At 41.4% G+C, this 20,566-nt stretch overlaps 1 protein-coding gene across 4 annotated transcripts in view; it reads right to left on the minus strand.

Moving 5' to 3' along the window:
* The window catches only part of Ppp3cc (protein phosphatase 3 catalytic subunit gamma), a 73,325-nt gene that overhangs the window by 40,546 nt on the left and 12,213 nt on the right, over positions 1 to 20,566 (minus strand). For all 4 annotated transcript variants that reach the window (XM_021181837.2, XM_021181839.2, XM_021181836.1 and 1 more), the window contains exons 2-3: positions 8,654 to 8,851; positions 7,974 to 8,098 (exon numbers count right to left, since the gene is read on the minus strand). In XM_021181837.2, coding sequence (XP_021037496.1) covers positions 7,974 to 8,098; positions 8,654 to 8,851 — 323 coding nt within the window. The remainder of the gene's footprint in view (positions 1 to 7,973; positions 8,099 to 8,653; positions 8,852 to 20,566) is intronic.

A 20,566-nucleotide genomic window follows, 5' to 3' on the forward strand; every position in this document is an offset into this window, starting at 1 on the left:
GCTTACTGGTGCACAACTAAAATATGAAACATCTACAAAGTGAGTGCCAGGACAGCCAGGGAAAAAAAAAAAAAAAAAAAAAAAAAAAAAAAAAAAAAAAAAAAAAGAAGTTCTTGACTAACCTGGCTACATAATAAAACTTCAGCTCAAATAAAATAAATAAAATAAAATCCTTGTGCCCTGCCGCATGCCTCAATCTTCCAGTAGTCCAGAAACAGATCCAAGTTCATATGAACATCTGTACACAATAAGGCGGCATCTCTAATCACCGGGTAACAGCTGTGCATGGCAGCTCATCCTGGAACCCCAGCACCGAGTAGGCTAGAGCAGAACTGCCTTGAATTGGAGACTTGCCTACACTACAGTATAAAAACTCAACTCATAAAAACAGGGTGGAGTAGATCCCTGGGGTAATGAGCTTTTTAATGAAACAGCTCTGGGGTTAGATGCCATTTCAAAAAAATAGTAAACTTAGATCTAATCTTACATAGCACCCAACAAGTGACAAACGAATGAGGGCTAAAATGAAGTTTAACAAGAATGCCTGGCTGTAGGTAAGAAATTTCAATGACTAGAGATCCAGACAGACATGTTTCTATCATGTAAGAATGAAGGAGCACTGGGGCTGGAGAGATGGCTCAGCAGTAAGAGAGAGCACTCATTGCTCTTCCAGAGGACCTGGGCTTAGTTCCCAGCACCCACCCACATGGTGATTTACAAATATCTATTAGCCCCAGTTCTGGGGTACCTGATGCCCTCTTCTGACCTCTGGGCTACCAGGCACATACATGGGCTGCACACGTACATGTTGGTCAATACTCACATACATAAAACAAATCTAAAAAGAAAAAAAAAAGCTGGATGGTGTGCATGCCTTTGATCTCAGCACTTAGGATCTTTGAGTTCAAGACCAGACTGCTCTACAGAGTAAGTTCCAGGACAGCCAGGGCTACACAGAGAAACCTTGTCAAAAGACAAGACAAGACGTAAATTGCATGGTAAAGACAATGCAAAAGTTCACAACATTATCATAGTAAAATACCGACAATGAACACAAGTACGTACGTATGTACGTACACACACACACACACACACATGCTAAGCATCGCCACGACACTATAGCAAGGAATGAGAAAGAACCATGTAAACTGTTTCAGAGTCATTTTGAGTTAGATGAAAAAAGAGTATAGAAAAGAGTATGGGATGTTGCCCTTTATAAAGTCAGGAGTATACGAAATGCATGCTTATCTAGTTAAGAAACATGGGAAAGTTTAATAAGCCTGACACTATAGAGGAAACAGGAAGGGTGAAAACCCTTGAGTGCAGATAAGGTGGGTACTCTCCTTTAGATTTATCTGAGGAGGAGGAGGAGGAGGAGAGAGACTGCGTGTCTGTATGTGTCTGTGTCTGTGTATCTGTCTATCTCTCCATCTGTCCATCCTAATCTGTTACTGGTATCTCTTATCCATATCACAGACTGATTACCAAATTCCAAAATCCGAGATACTCCAGAATCCGAACCTCTGTGAATGCCAATTCGATACTCCAAAAGATTTGCCTCTGGAGCACTTCCAAGATTTTACTCTTGGATAAGGCATGCTCCTCTGGCAAAATCTATGCAAATGCTTCAATACTTGAAAACCTCTGGAGAAGCACACCTGGTCTCAAGCATTTTAGATCCAAGGACTTGACATATACCAGATAATATATATATACTAGATAATCTTCCTAATTGGGGTTTCTGTGCCTGTCTTTAGGCTCCAGCAGTCCCAGATTACATTAACAGTCAGAGTAATTGTTGTAAGACACAAATATGGCAGTGCTACTCCTCCCAAAGCCTCCCAAATCAGAAAAAAATAGCAATTAAAATAACAATGTAGGTGCTTCATATCACACCCAGAACAAATCTAAACTCCCTGACTATGGTTTGCAAGGTCTGCCTGTCAGTCTGTCTGTCTGCTTGCAGCAGCTCTTCCTCCCTCTCTGTGGTTCAGCCCCACCCCGTCCGCCCAGCCTTGCTACTGTCTGGGCTGTCCCTGTCACTGAGCTTTCATTCTCTGTGCCCTCTGTGCACAAGGGACTCCCACTCAGCTGTGCTTTCTCTTGAAGGTCATTCCCGTTTCTACCCAAATATCCTCATCTCTGAAAGGCCTGCCCTGAGTGATCCATCTAAATTAGTTGTTCCTATCTCCCTTTATCCCTTACTGATTTCAATTTCATAGATGGTAAACAAATTATATAGAAACTAGCATACAAGATTCTCAGTAGAAAATCAAGAACTTACATTTAAGAATCTGATTTAAAGTCTGTCATGCCATTAACGATGTATTTGGATGAGATGACCAGTAGGTAAAGGGCTTGCTTTGTGAGCCTTAGTTCAATCAGAGCACTCACATAAAGGTGGAAAGTCACAACAAACTGCACAAAGGTGTCCTCTGACCTCTGAACACTGCAGCATATACACCCACCCCATCCACCCCATACAGTAAAATATCTTTGTAAATTCAAGGAATATTCTACAAGACACTAACTTCAGCAATGTACAGAGCAAAAAATGGAAAATAAGTTTGTGCCATTTTCAGTATAGTGATACAAAATCTAATTAGCTGGGCCTGAGAGATAACTCAGTGGGTTATGGAATTTACTGCTAGCCCAACAACCTGAGTTCAACTCTTAGGACCCACATAGTGAAGACAACTGGCTCCTATAAGTTGTCCTTTGACTTCTATAGACATGCATATAAACACACACACACACAGAAAATATAATTTAAAAATTAAAATCTAAGACACAGCCACAAAGCCAATTAGCATTCTAATTAAATAAGAGGTGGAGACACAGATGTTCAGTGATGGCCTCAACACTGTCACAGAAACCAGGCCCGCTCTTGCTACTCATTCCTCTGTGATTCACAGGACAGTCCTCACAGCCATAAAATGGCTGCCTTGGGACACCCATCCACATTTAACTGACAGGGTGGAATAGATGTCCAAAAGCTTTAGGCTGCACCGGCTGCCTGGGGAAGACAAAGGTAGGTGTTCAGAGTCACCCTTTGCTATGCAATGAACTCAGGGCCAGTTTGGGCTTTGTGAGATTCTGCATCAAACACAATAAGGCAAAGCCCAAAGCTTTACCTTTCTTCCCAAGAGTCTTTTCACATAGGAAGCTGTCCATAGGGCAGACAAGCACACAAAAGCCAAGAATAGCACCAGAGAACTGTCTTCTGCATCACCAGGCAGAATGAGCCTGTGCTTATCCTGAGGCTGATCACAAGTGGCAGGATTTACTTTAACAAGGTCAGAACAATCAGAAATTATTCCCTGGCCTGGGATAAAAGGCTTCCTTTCTTGAGTCTGAAAGTTCCCCTTGCCACCAGAGCCCTACTTTTTGGAACAAAACAGGGGTTTTGTTCCTGAGGGAGGAGGGGGAAAGGCAGTGAGCAACCTTCTATAAGCCTATTTACCCAACACTAAAGGAACGGTAAAGCAAGCCATGGACTTTATGCCACTAATGTATCATCATAGAAAAATTAATGACAAAAATGTTTTTAATATGATGTTGAATGGAAAAGAATCATAGAAGGAATATCCATTATTGTGCTAATTTTCTTTTTAAAAATGCATACAAGGGGCTAGGAGGACAGCTTAGCAGTCCTTCTGTTGTAGGTGAGCAGATTCAGGTCCCAGATTCCATGTGGTGGCTGACAATCACAGGTAGTTCCCATCCCAGGAGATCTGACGCCCTCTTCTGGCCTCTGTGTGCAGACACATGGTGCACAGACATACATGCAGGTAAAACACCCATACCCATAAAATAAATGATTAAATCTAAAAAGGACTTACAGTATTAAAAAAATACATATAAGAAAAAAATTAAAAGAACAACAAAAAGACAGGGTAAGGGAATAGTTCAGGAGTACAGTATGTAGCGATGGCGTGGGGGGACCAGAGGGGAAAATAGAAAAAGACAGGGGCTGGAGAGGCGCTCAGAGTGCTTGCTGTTCTTCCAGAGGACCTGAGCTTACTGCCCAACTCAGCCATCTGCAGCTCAAAACTGTTGTAATCGAGCTCCAAGAGAATGCATTGCATAAATGGACTCTCTCTCTCTCTCTCTCTCCCTCCCTCCCGAGTTCCTTCCCTTCCCCTCTTCCTCCCCCCCACCACCCCGCACAAATTAAAAACTTGAAAATAATAAAAATGATTGCATCCAAAAGCTAAACATACTCTGGACGTGGTGGTTTATGCTTACGATGTCAGCCAGCACCTGGGAGTGGAGACAGGCACTTAAGGAGTCCAAGGTCAGCCTTAGTTAGCAAGCTTCAGGTCTGGCTAAATAAGATGCTATCTCAAAAACCTGGGAGGAGTGGTAGCTGGAGACCACTCAGCAGTGAAAAGCATTTATTGCTCTTGCAGAGAACCTGAACTTGGTTCCCACACATGGAGGGTCCCATGCCCCTGTAACTCCAGTTCCAGGGATCTGGTGCTGTCTTCTGTCCTTCTTGGACAGCAGGCATGCACTTGAATACATTCAGGAAAACATTTATCCCATAAAAATAAGTGAAAATCTTAAAAAGAAAACAATTAGACCACCGCTGTTATCTAAAACCTTCAATCCATTTGTTATATTTTAGAAAAACCAATCAAGTAAAAAAAAATAATAACAAAGTCAAATGCAAACTACAATTAAATTACATTAATATTCATTAAAATTGAATGCCTACTATATATTAGAAGACTTGGCTAGGTCTTTAAGATTTATTTTTAATTATGTGTGTATGTATATGCCTGTGTTTTTAAGTATGTGCACATGAGGGCAAGTGCCCAAAGGAGACTTATTTGGATCCCTTGGAGCTAGAGTTATAGGCAGTTGTGAGCTGCCTGATATCTGTGCTAAGAAGCAGACTTGGGTCCTGGGCAAGAACAGTACATGCTTTTCTCCACTGGCCATCCACTAGCCTCCTGGGAAAGGTCTTAATATGAAGATTCCTACTGCTGATTATAGGAAGACGTCTATTATACTAGAAGACCCGCTGAAAGGAGAGCCTGTACTATAGGACTGCTAGCTCCTCCAGGGAACACGAATCTTGCTCTCTTTGTGTGTAAGTGGGGATGGAACTCTAGGCAAGTGTTCTACTGCTGAGTTACCTCTACCTGAATCTCATTCTAGAGTGGATTCTACAGCCTGCTATAAAGTTGTTACTCAGGAATATACTAATAAAGGAGGGAAAACCATGTAACATGAAATTTCCTGGAAATAGCATAGAGGTACAAAACTCACTGTGGATTTTAGAATGTGAGTCAATGAATTGAAACTATTTAAAAACCAGGAACTAGAGCTAGAGGAGGGCATATGACTGTAGTTTCAGCTATTTGGGAGACTGGAGCAGAAATTCATGACCAACCAAGTTCCAGGCCAGTCTGGGCTACAGAGAAAAACCATGGAGAGGGGGTGGGGTAAGGATGGGGGGAAGGAAAGACAGATCAACTAACCAACTTGGGGAACACAAAGACATCTGCCTCCAAAATAAAACAAAAATCCAAGCCTGGGGATAGTGCTCAGTGGTAGATTTCACACTGGGACAATCCCTACCACTTAAAGTAAATAAAATTAAAATTAAAGCTTTATAAAGTCCCATTTTTAATTAACGGTAAGTCATAATAATTAGAAAATATTTTGTCCTATTTGTTTTAAGATTGTATTTTTAAAGATTCTGTATATTTGTTCTTGTGTGCACATGAGACCATATGCCCACAGAGGCCAGAATCATCTGGACCAAGAATTAAAGATGGTTGTGAGCCATTTGAAGATATGGGTGCTAGGGATTGAACCCAGGTCCTATGCAAAAGCAGGCTGTGTTCTTAACTGCTGAGCTATCTCTCCAGCACTAAAGTGTATGTTTAATACATTGTCCCTGGGGCTAGGGATTAGCTCAGTTGGTGGAGTATCTCCCTAGCATGCACAAAATCCTGGGTTCAATTTTCAGCACTATGTAAGGATCATGGAAGCATGGACACAAGAGGATCGGAAGTTTACTAAGGTCATCCTCAGATATACAGCAACTCTGAGGCCAACCTAAACCAAAGGAAATACTTAGACAAAAACAAAAACGAAGGGATTGGAAGGAGAGGAAGGAGGGGAAACTGTGGTCAGGATGTAAAGGGATAATAATAGGGCTGGAGAGATGGCTCAGCAGTTAAAGAGTACTGACTGCTCTTCCAGAGGTTCTGAGTTCAATTCCCAGCCACCATATGGTGGCTCACAATCATCTGTAATGAGATACCTTCTTCTGGTGTGTCTGAAGACAGCTACAGTGTACTCATATAAATAAATACATCTTTAAAAAAAAGAAATAATAATAATAATACAAAGAAGGAGGAAGAGGAAGAAGAGGGGGAGGAAGAAGAGGAAGAAGAAAAAAAGGAGGAGGAGGAGGAGAAAGCCCAAAACAACAAAAATATATTTAATTAAGTAAAACAATGAATAGATAATTGAAAACACTCTTTATTCTTTATCTTCTGACTTTTAAACACCCACCCATTAGCACTATCTACTGAAGTGCACAGCCCTGCAGTCAATTCGTGACTGCAATAGGCAAGGTCTTCAGTGACACATCTCAAGGCGTGCCTTCCACCCATCCCAGTCCCTGCCCAGAGGCTATCCATGGGAGCTCACTGTGAGCATGAGCAGCAGGACAAGGCTCAGCAGGGAAATGTCATAGTCTATAGCAGTATCCCGTGTCCTTCTCAATCTGGCACTAATGAGTCTGGGGTAGTAACAGATAAAACTCAACTTTTCTGACTTAGAATGCCTACTCTATACACACACACACACACACACACACACACACACACACACCGTTTTTTCAGAGTGAGGAGTTAACATCAGGGCTTGGCATGCTAGACAAGAACTCTGGCACTGACTTACACTCTAGCTCCCTATACTGCTACTTAACTGAAGAGTAAAATAAAAATATGTTGTTGTTCATTCTTCTGGGGTCTTCAGAACTGACTCTTCTTTGAAAACTGAGTCAGACAGTTGAGTTACATTTAAAAACAATAGAAGGAAAAGGAGAAGGAGGACGAGGAAGAGGAGGAAGAAGAGGAAGAGGAAGAAGAAGAGGAGGATGAGGAGGAGGGGGAGGAAGAAGAGGAGGATGAGGAGGAAGAGGAGAAAGAGGAGGAGACCTTTCTCTACCAGGAGCAGCCAATACAGTGAAATCCCCACACTATGAAGAGCACACAGTGTAAAGCACTAAAGCACTACAGAATTTGTCACCCCCTATTCTTTCTAGGGCATATTACAAACTTGATTATGAAGACTTCTTCACACAGGATCTTTTATTTGTGAAGCACATCGTAAACACAGATGTGCTATAATTACATGGTCCTCAAGCCTTTGTATTGGGCCCTAAAATCATTTTATGTTCACCCACAAAAGCACATACCTGTTTTTAATCCTACTCATGTTCCATCATTTAATTCTTAAAACATAAAGGTAAACTGTCAGTTTTTATTGGCTTCACTTCATCTTTTGCCTTCTAGTGAACATTAATGCCAGCCATGTGCAACGGGACCAGAGTCCCTCCTGCAGTAGCTCAGCCAGCAGTGCCTAGTTCCCACAGGAAGTTAACCTAAGCGTTGGCTGCAGTATTAAGGTACTTAGCTCAGACATTGTTTAGAATGAAAAGCTATGTATGTCTCTATACCCTAGACAGTTATCTTTAAGGAGAAAACCTTAGCAAATATCTATTTTCAAAATTAGCTTAATTAGCCTTCCATATAACAGGTTTTCTACAGGTTAAAAGGATAGATTTTTTTGAAAAAATAAAGCATTTCTCTATTAGTTGAATGTCAAAGGTAATAAAGTGGATAAATTCTATCAGCATTCATATCTTAATCTTTTCTACTAAGGAATGGAGAGCAGATCTGTTAGAAGATCATACAATAGGGGCAGTACAGCCATGTTAATTTTACCTCTATACTGAAATAGCCTCTGTCCACATAGTCACCCAGGAAGAGGTAGCGAGTATTATTAGGTGATCCCCCAACTTCAAACAACTTCATCAGGTCAAAGAATTGTCCATGAACATCACCACACACTAGGCAAGAAAGACATGAGGTGGAAACTGTGCGTTAGGAAGAAGCATCAGGGCAACAGGACTTCAGTTTAATCACTTTGCTTTTCACTGCTCTTCTGTATACTTAGCTACTCAATCAGAACTCAATACCCCTATTGTCAATATGAAGCAGTTAAGAGTATGCTTCTTTTAAAAAAGATTTATTTTTAATTTTGTGTGTATGTGTGCATCTGTCTGGGGAGAGGGGTGTGTGTAGCTGAGTGCAAGTGTCCATAGAGGCCAGAGGTGTGGGATTCTCCCTACAGCTGGGAGTTACAGTGGCTCTGAACCATGTAATATGGATACTTGGAACCAAACTCCAGTCTTCTACAAGACAGGATGTGCTCTTAGCCACCAAGTTTCAGACCCTAATGTTGTTTTTTAAGGAACAAAAGTCAAAATCCCTAGATTGCTTCAAAATTAGAGAAATATTTATCACACTCATTTCAGTTGGCCTTTGGTAATCATTTCTCAAACTATCACAAACCTAAGGGCTGCCACGCACACGTGTGCATTTCATACACATGTGTTTCATACCTGTGATCGGAGCCTCCACCTCTATCATGGTCTTCTCCTGCTTCAGGATGGCAGCCCCATCATTGATGATCTTTAAGGCCACCTCCTCTTCCACCCGACCTTCTTTTACTAAATGGTTTTTCAAAAGATCCATTTTAGGTTTCCCATTCTCAAAAACTTCCTTCAAAGTTAGCCGCCGGGTTGGAGGAAAGGGGACAGCTAGGAAGAGAAACATAATTTCAAATATTTAAATGTACCGATAACATTTAAGCACAGTCACACTTCTTAAAATAAACTAAGCCTAATAAGCAATCATAACTGCACAGTCTTAGAATGTGAAAAAGTCTAAGAAGCTGTGTAGCAGAATTGATCATTCTAATTTTAAAATGGTCACAGTTCAAGTCATGTGGTTGTCTGTACATTCATGACTACATCCATACACATCCACTGAATGAATAGATGAAGAAATGAATGCAACAAATACATCTGTCTAAGTGAAACAGCTGGCTGAAGAAGGAGCTCAGTTGGTAGAGTACTTCCCTTGAATAGACGAAGCCCTGGGTTCAACCCCCAGTATCACACAAAGCAGGCTTGGTGGCTCCCACTTCGAATCCCATCATCACCTGGAATGTAGAGGCAGCTGGAACAGACATTCCAGGTCATCCTCAGACACAAAGATAGTGGAAGGGCAAACTGGACAACATAGGACCCTGAAGCCATTAATATCCACTTCAATGCTTGACCTCTCATAACTCTCAACTATGAGGCAAACCTTTGAAATGAATTAATTTAGCAGGCTGCTACATTCCACCAACCCCAAAGCTAAGAATCTCATTCATATAGCATCTAAGACTTATTAACTTTGTTGTAACCTGATAACTCGATATCTGTTTTTTTTTTTCTTTTTTTTGGTTTTCGAGACAGGGTTTTTCTGGATAGCCCTGGCTGTCCTGGAACTCACTCTGTAAACCAGGCTGGCCTCGAACTCAGAAATCCGCCTGCCTCTGCCTCCCGAGTGCTAGGATTAAAGGCGTGCGCCACCACCGCCCGGCTCCATATCTTGATCCTCCTGCAACTATAAAAAGTCCACATAACCTCTTCCATGCTGAAATGTTATTGGAGTGTAGAGTTATTCATCTCGGCAATCTGAAGACTTTAAAAACACCCAGAAAGACAGACCTTTCAGTATGTCTGTGAAGGTGCTTCCAGAGGGCCCTTACTGAGGGGATAAAACCTATTCTCAAAGTCAGTGGGCACTCTCCAACAGGAAATCCAGAATAAAGGGGTCCAAGGGAAAGGTAGTGTGCACCTGCAGCCTCCCTCATGACTTCTCAGCAGGGGCATCTTTTGCTACTTCAGCTTCCTAGCACTGCCTCTTCTCAGGCGCTCCAGGCCTCAGTGCCAGATTGGTACTATGTAAAGCATCTAGCTTCATGGACAGAGCAACTAGAGGGTTCTTGGCTCTCCACCATACAGACGGTCACCACTGGGCCCTGTTACATGTGTCAACCTAATACATCTCCTTTTATAACAGAAATATGCACATTTATTGGTTTGCTTCTTCTATAAAACCCTGACTATATGAAAATTGGTACTGAGAAGTGGGGCTATTACCCTATTTCTCTACTGTATGAGATTAGCATCACTAAAGAAGACCCTCCCATTTGTACTGGGCCAACAGGAAATGGACTCAATAGCCCCAGTTTATTAAAGTAGAAAATCTTTTGAAAGAAGGGGCTGAAGAAAGAATGCAGCTGAAGGGGTTCCACACTCAAAAATCAACCACCTAGAGAAAGTGTTTCCCAGTTCAGATACCACGGGCACAGAGGCTACGATATCTGCAGAAGGGACCCAAGCCTTATCTTGAGTTGCCAGCACAACTGTCCACGTGGTGATGGTTTTACAGCTAAGCAAAGTTCAAGAGTGAGGGGATCGTGTGGGCTGGCACCCAGGGCCACAGCAGCTGGAGCCACTCTTGCTTCCCTACCATTATATACTACAACCTCAACCTAGGAACCAAAACAAACAATTCCTTCTTCAGTTGCTATTTGTCAAATGTCAGGTCACAGCAAAGACCATGGTCACTCATATATGGCTCTTATTTCCTTTGAAGTGAGAGATGTGTTTTAACATAAGAAAATGATGATGATGATGATGTAGTAAAAGGTCTATATTTAAATAGAAAGCTGATGTGCAAGATTTTTGTAGGAGTTTAGGACAAAATCCCTGACCTGAAGGTTCACAATAGACTAGGTTTGGTCACCTGTCTCCAATGTCAATTGAAGAGACAAATCAAGGCTGAACTAGGAAGTACAGAAAAGTCTGGTAACCTAAGATCTGCTTTTGAGTTTCTGGAAGGAACTCTGAGTCTTAGAGAAATGAGGAGAAGGGATGGTGTTGCACAGCTGGTGTGTTTGCCTGACTGATAAACAGCTAACCTTGACCAGGATGGTCAAGTTGACCATTATTTTGGTTGATCCTGCAAGGTCCTGCTGGCTACATAAGAGTCTTTACTGCTTGAGGAGGGTGATAGAATTCTCATCAAGAGATTATTTTTGCATAAGGAATCTGCCTTAGTTTCCTTCATGGGATAATTGCTCCTCCTTGGCAGAGTAGTAACATCACTGTGTGATCTGCCTACAAAATTCTGGAACTTAAAAAAAGTACCTTAGATTCCTGTGTCTTCGTTCTTGTATTTTACAGACAGGTTAGGCAAATTTAAGGCTAACAAATTTTATATTAGCAGTTTTTAGATGGACACTCCTTAAGTAATTAATATGTCTATGTGCAGCTGAGCAGGAATCAGACCTGAAGTTTAACATAACAGAAGAGACAGACAAAATAAAGTCACAGATGCCAATGTTTTATTCAGCTTTTAGTTACTGTGCACCTACAGTGACGAGTTGGTGCTTCTTAGCAAAACCAATCTTTTAAGTCCCTATAAGATCATAAAAGCAGTTAAGATTCATGAAGTGTATAGCATGATCCAAGAGGGCTGGCGGAGCATGCATGAGGGCTGGGGATTAAGTTTCAACATTTAAAGTTTAAAAAAGAAAAGCCTGAGACAGAGACAGAGAAAATAAGAAGCCCAGAGACTACTTAGCCTGAAGGCAGTGGGGAGGGGCTGGCAGCTTTAATACTGTGTGCTCAATCTGTATACTTCTAGTTGTTCAAAATCAAACTGGTCTAAAGAGGAAGGTTTTAAGCAATCTGAAGCCATGATTTTAAAAGTTACATAATGAGGGTGTTCCCCCTCACAGACCAGCTGAAGCATTGCTGTACTGATACTTACACAGTTACAGTTATGTACCAGCTCACCTGGAACCTTCCTTTTTTTTTTTTTAAATCTTGCTGACTTTTAGATTTTGGCAATGTTGGGGCTCTATCCAAGGCCTTGTTCCTTCTAGGAAGCCTCTATTGATGAGCTATATTCCCCAGGCCTACAATTTGTTGTTGTTGTTCTTAATCATCTTTACTTACATGTGTGTACACTGGGACCATTTTGACATTGGTTATAACAGAACTGACTGTTTTCTTTTGAAGACAGATCTTTTCTTTAAGGAAAACGTGTATCCGTTTATTTATTTTCTTTATTTTACTTTTTTAAGAACTTATTTTTTATTTATATGAGTACACTGCAGCTATCTTCAGACACACACCAGAAAAGTGCATCAGATCCCATGACAGATGGTTGTGAGTCACCATGTGGCTCCTGGGAATTGAACTCAGGACTTCTGGAAGAACAGTCAGTGCTCTTAACCATTGAGCCATCTCTCCAGCCCCTTATTTTCTTACTATTAAGTAGACTACTTAAAATTTTTACTTACTGGTATAAGTTAATATTGTTATCAACATCCTTGTATTGCTGTTGCTTTTGAGACAGCATCTCTATGTAGCCTAGGCCAGCCCTGAACGCTAGACAATCCTGTTTTAGCTTCCCAAGAGCTGAGGCTCTAGCATGACCACCCTCTGCTAAACTCCTTGTATATTTCTTTCCCACAATCTTTGATTTGTTACCCTGAACATAGTGACTTAAAACAATAATTATGTATAGGCTCTCTCATGTATAGACTCAGTACTATGAGCTCAGAGAAGGCACAGCAGGACTGCCCCCCCCATCCTCCCACCTCCATTTCCCCCAAACCCCTCAGCTCAGACAGCCCAGGGCAGTCATCAGATGAGAATACCCGCAGGTGGCCTTTCATGTGACTGAGTTCCAAGGACAAGCATCCGGAAAGAACAGCCTCTTGGCCACATCACATCACTTCCAACTCAGACCATTCGAGCATCTCAAGCTTCCCAGGTTCAAGGGGAAGTAAAGCGGCTTCCACCCGTAGCCAAGAGTGGCGTATGCCTGTGAGAGCTGGAGCCTCGCTGGCACTATGGCCATTTACTGGAAGTGAAAAGGCCGTCAGAGGTAGAGTGCTTGCCGGGTATAAGTGAAGCTCTAAATTCAATACCCACTAATGTCTACCCCTATCTGAAAAAGGAGAGAAAACTAATACAGGCCCTTGACTAATTCTTCAAGTCAAAATGTTCTTTTTCCAGCTTTTCAGTAATTACGAATACTTACTCTTTGGTTTGGTTTGGTTTGATCGGTTGGTGGTGGTTTGCTTTTCTGACTGTCTTTTGAGTAGAGTCTCCTGATATTATAGCCCTGGATGGCCTAAACTCAGAACACAGACCAGGCTAGTTTTAACATTGCATTGGTTTCCTTCTCTGCCTCCACAATGCAAGGGTCACAGGCATGCCAGCCTACAGAGACACTCTTCTGTCACACAGAGCATGAAGTATAGCTCTACCATGAGATGAACCCCTTACCCCACAAATACACAAGAAACTCACACTGGCTGTCTTTTAAAATTAAAAGAGAGAGGCTGGAGAGATAACTCAATGGTTAAGAGTGTTGGCTGCTTCCCTAGGGGACCTGGATTCAATTCCCAGCACCCACATGGCTCCTCACAACTGTCTGTAGCTCTAGCTCCAGGGGACCCATTGCACTAGGCATGCATGTGGTGCATGTGTATTGTGCATCCATTCAGGCAAAATACTTATACTCATAAAATAAAATACATCTTTAAGGGCTGGAGAGGTGGCTCAAAGGTTAAGACCACTGGCTGCTCTTCAGAGGAAATGGGTTCAATTCCCAGAACTCACATAGCACCTCAAAACTATCTGTCACCTCAGCTCCAGGGGCCTGACACCCATACACATGCAGGCAAAACACCAAAGCACATACGATGTAAATCATCAATTTTTTTTTTTTCAAAAAATTAAAAGAGAAACCACAACTTGTCTGCACGATGATTCATAAAACAAAGTAAGCACAACAACCCACAACATACATCACAGGTGATCAAAACCCAAAGCAAAGCCTTCAGCTTCATGTCTAAGACAAGACCCTCCCTCTAACACATTAAGTCAACGGCAACTGTAGGCACTGGAGTCAACTTAACACTAGAGCGGTGCAACGTCTAACAACTCTGTTTACACACTCTCCTGCTGCTGCCCAGGTGGCAAATGTCTACCTAAAACCTGACAACTGTTATTATCCTAGCAGCAGTACATGATGAGTGCCTGCCTATAACTGCTTCCTTCTCAGACAATACCCACTTTCCTCTGAATCTCTCTGCCTGAAACATGTGAAATAAGTCTAACCTTTTTTTTTCTTTTTTAAGAGTTTGAGAGAAAGATAACTGAGCAAGCAAAAAAAGTAAATCTCTTGTCTATCTTGTTCTCGTCCCTATGGGTCAAGATTCTAGAATGTCAAGAGGCTCCCACCCTTCCTTTATTGTTAGTACTACAAAGACCTTTACCCTTGACCATCACTAAATACTAGAATTATTATTCAGACACTTGTAAAGGTAAACAATGACAATCAAATTGTAAGCAATTGTGGACTGGTAAGATGTCTCAGCAGGTAAAGGCGCTTCATGTTCCTGCTTGGTGACCAGAGCTCTATCTCAGGAACACACTTGAAGGTGGAAGAGCCCCGCCTCCACACAGTTGTCCTCTGACTTCCACATGAATGTCCCACACCCATGCATGCATACATAAAGCATGCACACACATCATGCCCCACACATCAGGCACCCAGGTGTGCCTATGCATACACACACACACACACACACACATCATGAGCACACACACGTAATATTTTTCCCTAAACAAAACAAGCAGATGAACAAATAAAAAGGAAGATCCAAACTGATTAGGACATATATGGAACATTATTTCAAACTAAATACAAATTCTGTATGGGATAACCCAGTGTGTCATCTCCAGATCCCTCAATGCCACTGTGCTGCCTCTGTCAACCAGATGGCAGAACAAATCACCATCCAGGAAATAGGCCAGTGCTTGAGGTCAAAATATCTATCACAAATGGCTTGATAAGCATTTACAACCTATTAAAATCTCGTTGGTTTACCTCCCTTAAGTGGTAAATACCCTGGTTTAACTAAAGAATGATCAGAGGTGGAGACAGAGAAAGAAAACAGAAGCCACAAACCACTGACTTGCAAGCAGAGAAACTGAACCAAAGCAAACACCACTGTACAGTCCAGGTCACCCAAGCTCAAGCACTGCTTTTTGAGGGCCCCAGACATTCAGTATCCCAGTCCAAAAACTGATCTACAACTTCAAGGGAGCCTGTGCAGAATTACAGCAAAACCACTCAGCAAAACCATTCGAATTAGATTGGAAGCACCCTGAGCAGACTACTAACCTGACCTCAGCTCCTGTATACCTTCTGCAGACTTTCTGACTCCTTTCGACACGCTCACAGCTTTTAGGGGGTGAAAATACCTTTTACAATAAGCTAAATAAAGTTTATTTTTCACTATACTATGTTCCTGGTGTTCTTCAGTGGTGGGCTTTATATTTTAAGGAAGCTATTGATGAAAGGGATATGAATTCTTGCTAAATACCTTTTAAAATTATATAATATAGTCATTATTAAGTCAAAATGACATTACTTTAGACTTGTGTTTCACTCTATTGTAAGCTTGTCAATGAACAGTAATACTATTAATATTCAATTCAGTTGGAATTTACCTATGAATGAGAGTATTGACAGATGTCAGAAGATAGGAAAATTCACAATTTCTGTAAGACTAGAAAATTATAAAGCAGTTCAAGGTGGTAGTGAGCTTGAGCTCTTTAACTTACTGAAGCAAACCACAAGGCTAGTGAGATGGTTCAGTGCCTTTCAAGCACAAGGTCTCAAGTTCAATTCTTAGAACCCATATAAAAAAGGTTGGCACACATAATCCTAGTGCCTTAGAGGCAGAGATAGGGTTCCAGAGCATACTGTCCTGTTTGCATAACCTGCTTGGTGAGCTCAAGGCTATTGAAAGATTCTGTTTCAAAAGGAAAACTAAAGCTCTAGGTGGTAGCACACACCTTTAATCCCTGCACCAGAGGCAAGATAGCCAGGGTTATATAAAGAGATGCTGCCTCAAAACAACAACAACAACAACAACGCTGTGTGTGTATACATGCATGAACAGTAAGAGATTTTAACTATTGAGCCATCTCTCTAGCCCCTAAAGAATTCTTAAAATCACAGATATTATATATTGGGCTAGGGATACAGCTCAGTGGTAGAACTCATGCTTAGCATATTCAAGGCTCTGCATTTGATCCCACCACCACGCAAAGCACACACACACACACACACACACACACACAGTATAGAGAATAGAAAACTATTTTTTAAAATTAAGGAGCAAAAAAAAAAAATACACAAATCTCTTAGAAGCCTCCCAATTAAAATGACCACTGGTAACCTAATAAAATAAACATAATTACCTGTGTTGCTGAAATACAGTTTTTACAGTCAGTTATACTGTAGATATTTTAATTTAGTAGCAAGCTTCTCAAATTTTCTTATACAAATAAATACTGATAACAATATAATTTACAGAGCCAGGATCACCTAGGTAGTCTGCTGCTGTGAAATATTAAAAGGCTCCCTGCTGATTTGCTTTGCTAATAAAGAAATAATGTACCTGCAAGCTGTAAGCTTGTATTTACTGGCCAGTCTACTCTGCTCATTCATGAATCATCAGTGAGGACTTTGGTATCTTTTACCTACTTTTCATGCATATGGCTAATTTTACAGTTCTTTAAATATAGATGACTAAAAATAAACTCACATATTAAAGCTATCTGGAACCCCATCATACACATTACAAGTGCTCTCCCTAAGCATACCTTTTAAAAGAAGGCATTTCAACCTAGACAATATTTAAAAGTACATCTTATCTTTCTAAAACAAACTATTAATCTCACTTACCAAGGGGCTGTTTGTCCTTTTCTTTCAGATTTTCAGTTAAATTTCTCAGTAGCCTATCAATTCCATAATCTCATTTTAACCAAAGTAAGTCATTTGCATGAAATCTGCATTAACTTTATTGTATAGCCTCCACAACCACATTTTAAAGATGAATTTATTGATGTTTAAGCTATCTGCTACCCACTGTTGTGTCTGGCCTAATTTTTACACACACACACACACACACATATATATGTGTATATATGTATGTATTTATGTATGTATGTGTGTATATATGTATATGTGTATATACATACATGCATACATACGTGTGTGTGTGTGTATAAAATCAATATATGAAGCATTCCCATCACCCCAAATTCTCCTAGTCAGGAATGGTGACATACACTGTAACTCTGGCACTGGGAAGGCTGAGGTAGAGGCAGAATGAATGAGAAAGTTTAAGGCCAGCCTGGACTAAACAGCAAGTCTGTCTCCAAGTCTGACCCTGTCTTAAAAAAAATAAATGAACAGATAGGGATGGAGAGATGATTCAGTAGTTATGAACACTTTCAGAAGACCAGAGTTTGGTTCCCAGTACCCAAATAGGGAGGTTCCAAAGGACCCAGCACCCTCTTCTGGCTTCCTTGGGTGTGTGCATGTATGCCAGGGACCCACCAGCCTTCACCTCCTCAGCACTGGAAGTACAGGCACGAGGTACCACAGGAGTGCTAGGATCAAACTCTGGCCCTCATGCTTGCATAGCAAGCACTTTGCCCACTGAGCCATCTCCCAGATCCCTTCTTCCTAATACACAAATCAGAGCATTCTGCTGTGGGCTGGAATGAAGATAACCAGAGAGATCAATCAGCAAGTTTGAGGTAAGCAGTAACTATGCAGACAGAACAGATGCAAGATGCAGTTATCAAAAGAAACGGGATTTGACACAGTTCTAGATAAACCTCCAAGAATTCTAGTCTTAAAAGAAGCACAAGCCGGGCGTGGTGGCGCACGCCTTTAATCCCAGCACTCGGGAGGCAGAGGCAGGCGGATTTCTGAGTTCAAGGCCAGCCTGGTCTACAAAGTGAGTGCCAGGACAGCCAGGGCTACACAGAGAAACCCTGTCTCGAAAAACCAAAAAAAAAAAAAAAAAAAGGAAGCATACACAATACATTAAGAGGGAAGGGTTAGACATCATAAACCTGACTTGCATCCAATTCTTCAGAGACTGAAACAAAAGTCCAGGATATCAACTATTATCAAGTTATTTTTAACACACTTCACCCCTGAGTTGCACTAAAATATTGTAAGAAACTTGAAGCTCTAGTCTGAAAGAGAGAACCAAGAGCCAAGATAAAAATACTAAACCACATGACACCTTTATGGTGTCAATGTTGGTTATGTGCAACAGGCCCCAAGCCCACTGCCCTCTTCCCTGAAGCGGCGGGGCATTTTATTCTTCTGTCACTCACTTCCAGACTCAGATTGCTGACCTCCTTGATTTTATTTAAAAGCAACAAACTTAATCAGGCATGGTTAAGAGTGGAAGGATTGGCTCAACCACCTCAGCTACACAGCTAGAGGTTACCCTGGGCTACGTGGGACTCTGTCTCAAAACAAACCAACAAAAATGCAACAAGCACTGAGGAAATGCTCTAGCCACAACTACCATCACCTGCTTCCTTACTAAGAAGAGCTATGGACGGCTGGTGTGCAAGGTCACACACCCCGTTTCTTTATGAAGCTTAGACATCGAAGTCTCTATCTCCTACAGCAGGCGGGAGATTAACAGTTCAAGTCCAGTCATCAGTATCATCCTGTTAAAAGGCTGGCAAGATTTACTAACATAAACACTACATACCTAATGAATCTATGTGTCTGTACCCAGACTAGACTTCTCAGTAACAGTGATATTTGTTTAAAGTGAAGCTCTGGAATCTTTGGTAGACAATGAGCTAGAGAGGTTTTTAAAGTAAAAATTCTAAAATGCCAAGGGAAAAATACTAACCAAAGAAATAATTACATTATAGTTAAGTAAATATTTATCTACTACTATCTATCTCACTGTGTGGTAGCATGCGGCATATATAAGATTAACACAGGAGCCTCTTTACATTCTAGTTGAGTAAGATAAAATAATTCACATAAACAAGATAAAAAGACCACGTACAACCGTACAGACATGCTTGTAATCTCAGCACTTGGAAAGCAGAGGCAGGAGACAGGGGCAGGAGGATCACCTCAAGTTTGAAGCCAACCTGGCATATGTAGCAAGTACAAAGCCAACTATCTACCTAAGAGTCTATCTGAAAACAAAACGACAACAGCAAAAACTATAAACACAAATGTGAAATACACATGTGTAGAAAACTACAGGCCGTGCTCAGACAGACAGAGTGAAGCATGTAGGTCTACAAGGAGAGGAGACAACTAGTGATGGCCACAGAACCCTAAGCTTTAGGCAGCTCCAAAGTCATTTATTATAGTAAAAGAAAATCCTGGGGCTAGAGAGATGGCTCAGTGGTTAAGAGCACTGACTACTCTTCCAGAGGTCATGAGTTCAAATCCCAGCAACCACATAGTGGCTCACAACCACCTGAAATGAAATCTGATGCCCTCATCTGGTGTGTCTGAAGATAGCTACAGTGTACTTATATATAATAAAATAAATAAAATTAAAAAAAAAAGAAAATCCTTTAACTCTTGTACAAAAATTTAAAATAAAGCTGGGCAGTGGTGGTGCACGCCTTTAATCCTAGCACTTGGGAGGAAGAGGCAGGTGGATTTCTGAGTTCAAGGCCAGCCTGGTCTACAGAAGAAGTTCCAGGACAGCCAGGGCTACATGGAGAAACCCTGTCTCGAAAAAACAAAACAAAAAAATTAAAAATAGATATACTAAAGAGGAGAAAAGGAAATTTCCAGACACACACACACACACGTATATAAAATACATTTATTTTGTATGTATGAGGTATGCATGTGTACTCTGGGTGTCCTTGGAGCCCACAATGGTCAGAAAAAGGAGCTGGATCCTCTGAAGCTGGGCTGTGATTGGCTGTGAACCACTGCTACGTGAGTGCTGGGAATCAAACTTGGGTCCTCTGTAAGAGCAGCCAGTGATATGAACCTGTAAGCCATCTTTCCAGCCCTCCTAAGGATATTTAAAATAAACTACTTTTAAAATACAATTTGACATAAAGTGGAACAGCAAAGAATATAAATGCCACATGACAACTGTGTAAATATAAAATATTCAATCTTTCCAAACCCATTTCAAAATTTTAATTTTAATCATATGTATGTGGGAGTGTATGAGTCCAGCCCCTCTGAGGCACCAGATCCCCTGGAGCTGGAGTTAGACAGTTGTGAGCTGTGTGATGTGGGTGCTGGAAATCAGACGTGGGACCTCTGGAAGAGCAGCCAGTGCTCTTAACCACTGAGTCTTCTCTCCAGCCCCATCTCAATGAAGAGGAAACCAAACCCAACCCATACTAATCTATCTTCCTCCCTCTTCCTTCCCCCACAGGTCAGATGGAATCTGAAGACAGTGTACCCTTCCTACCTCTTCCTTCCCCCACAGGTCAGATGGAACCTGAAGACAGTGTGCCCTTCCTCCCTCTTCCTTCCCCCACAGGTCAGATGGAACCTGAAGACAG

The sequence above is a fragment of the Mus caroli genome, chromosome 14, assembly GCF_900094665.2.
Source record: "Mus caroli chromosome 14, CAROLI_EIJ_v1.1, whole genome shotgun sequence".
NCBI lineage: Eukaryota > Metazoa > Chordata > Mammalia > Rodentia > Muridae > Mus > Mus caroli.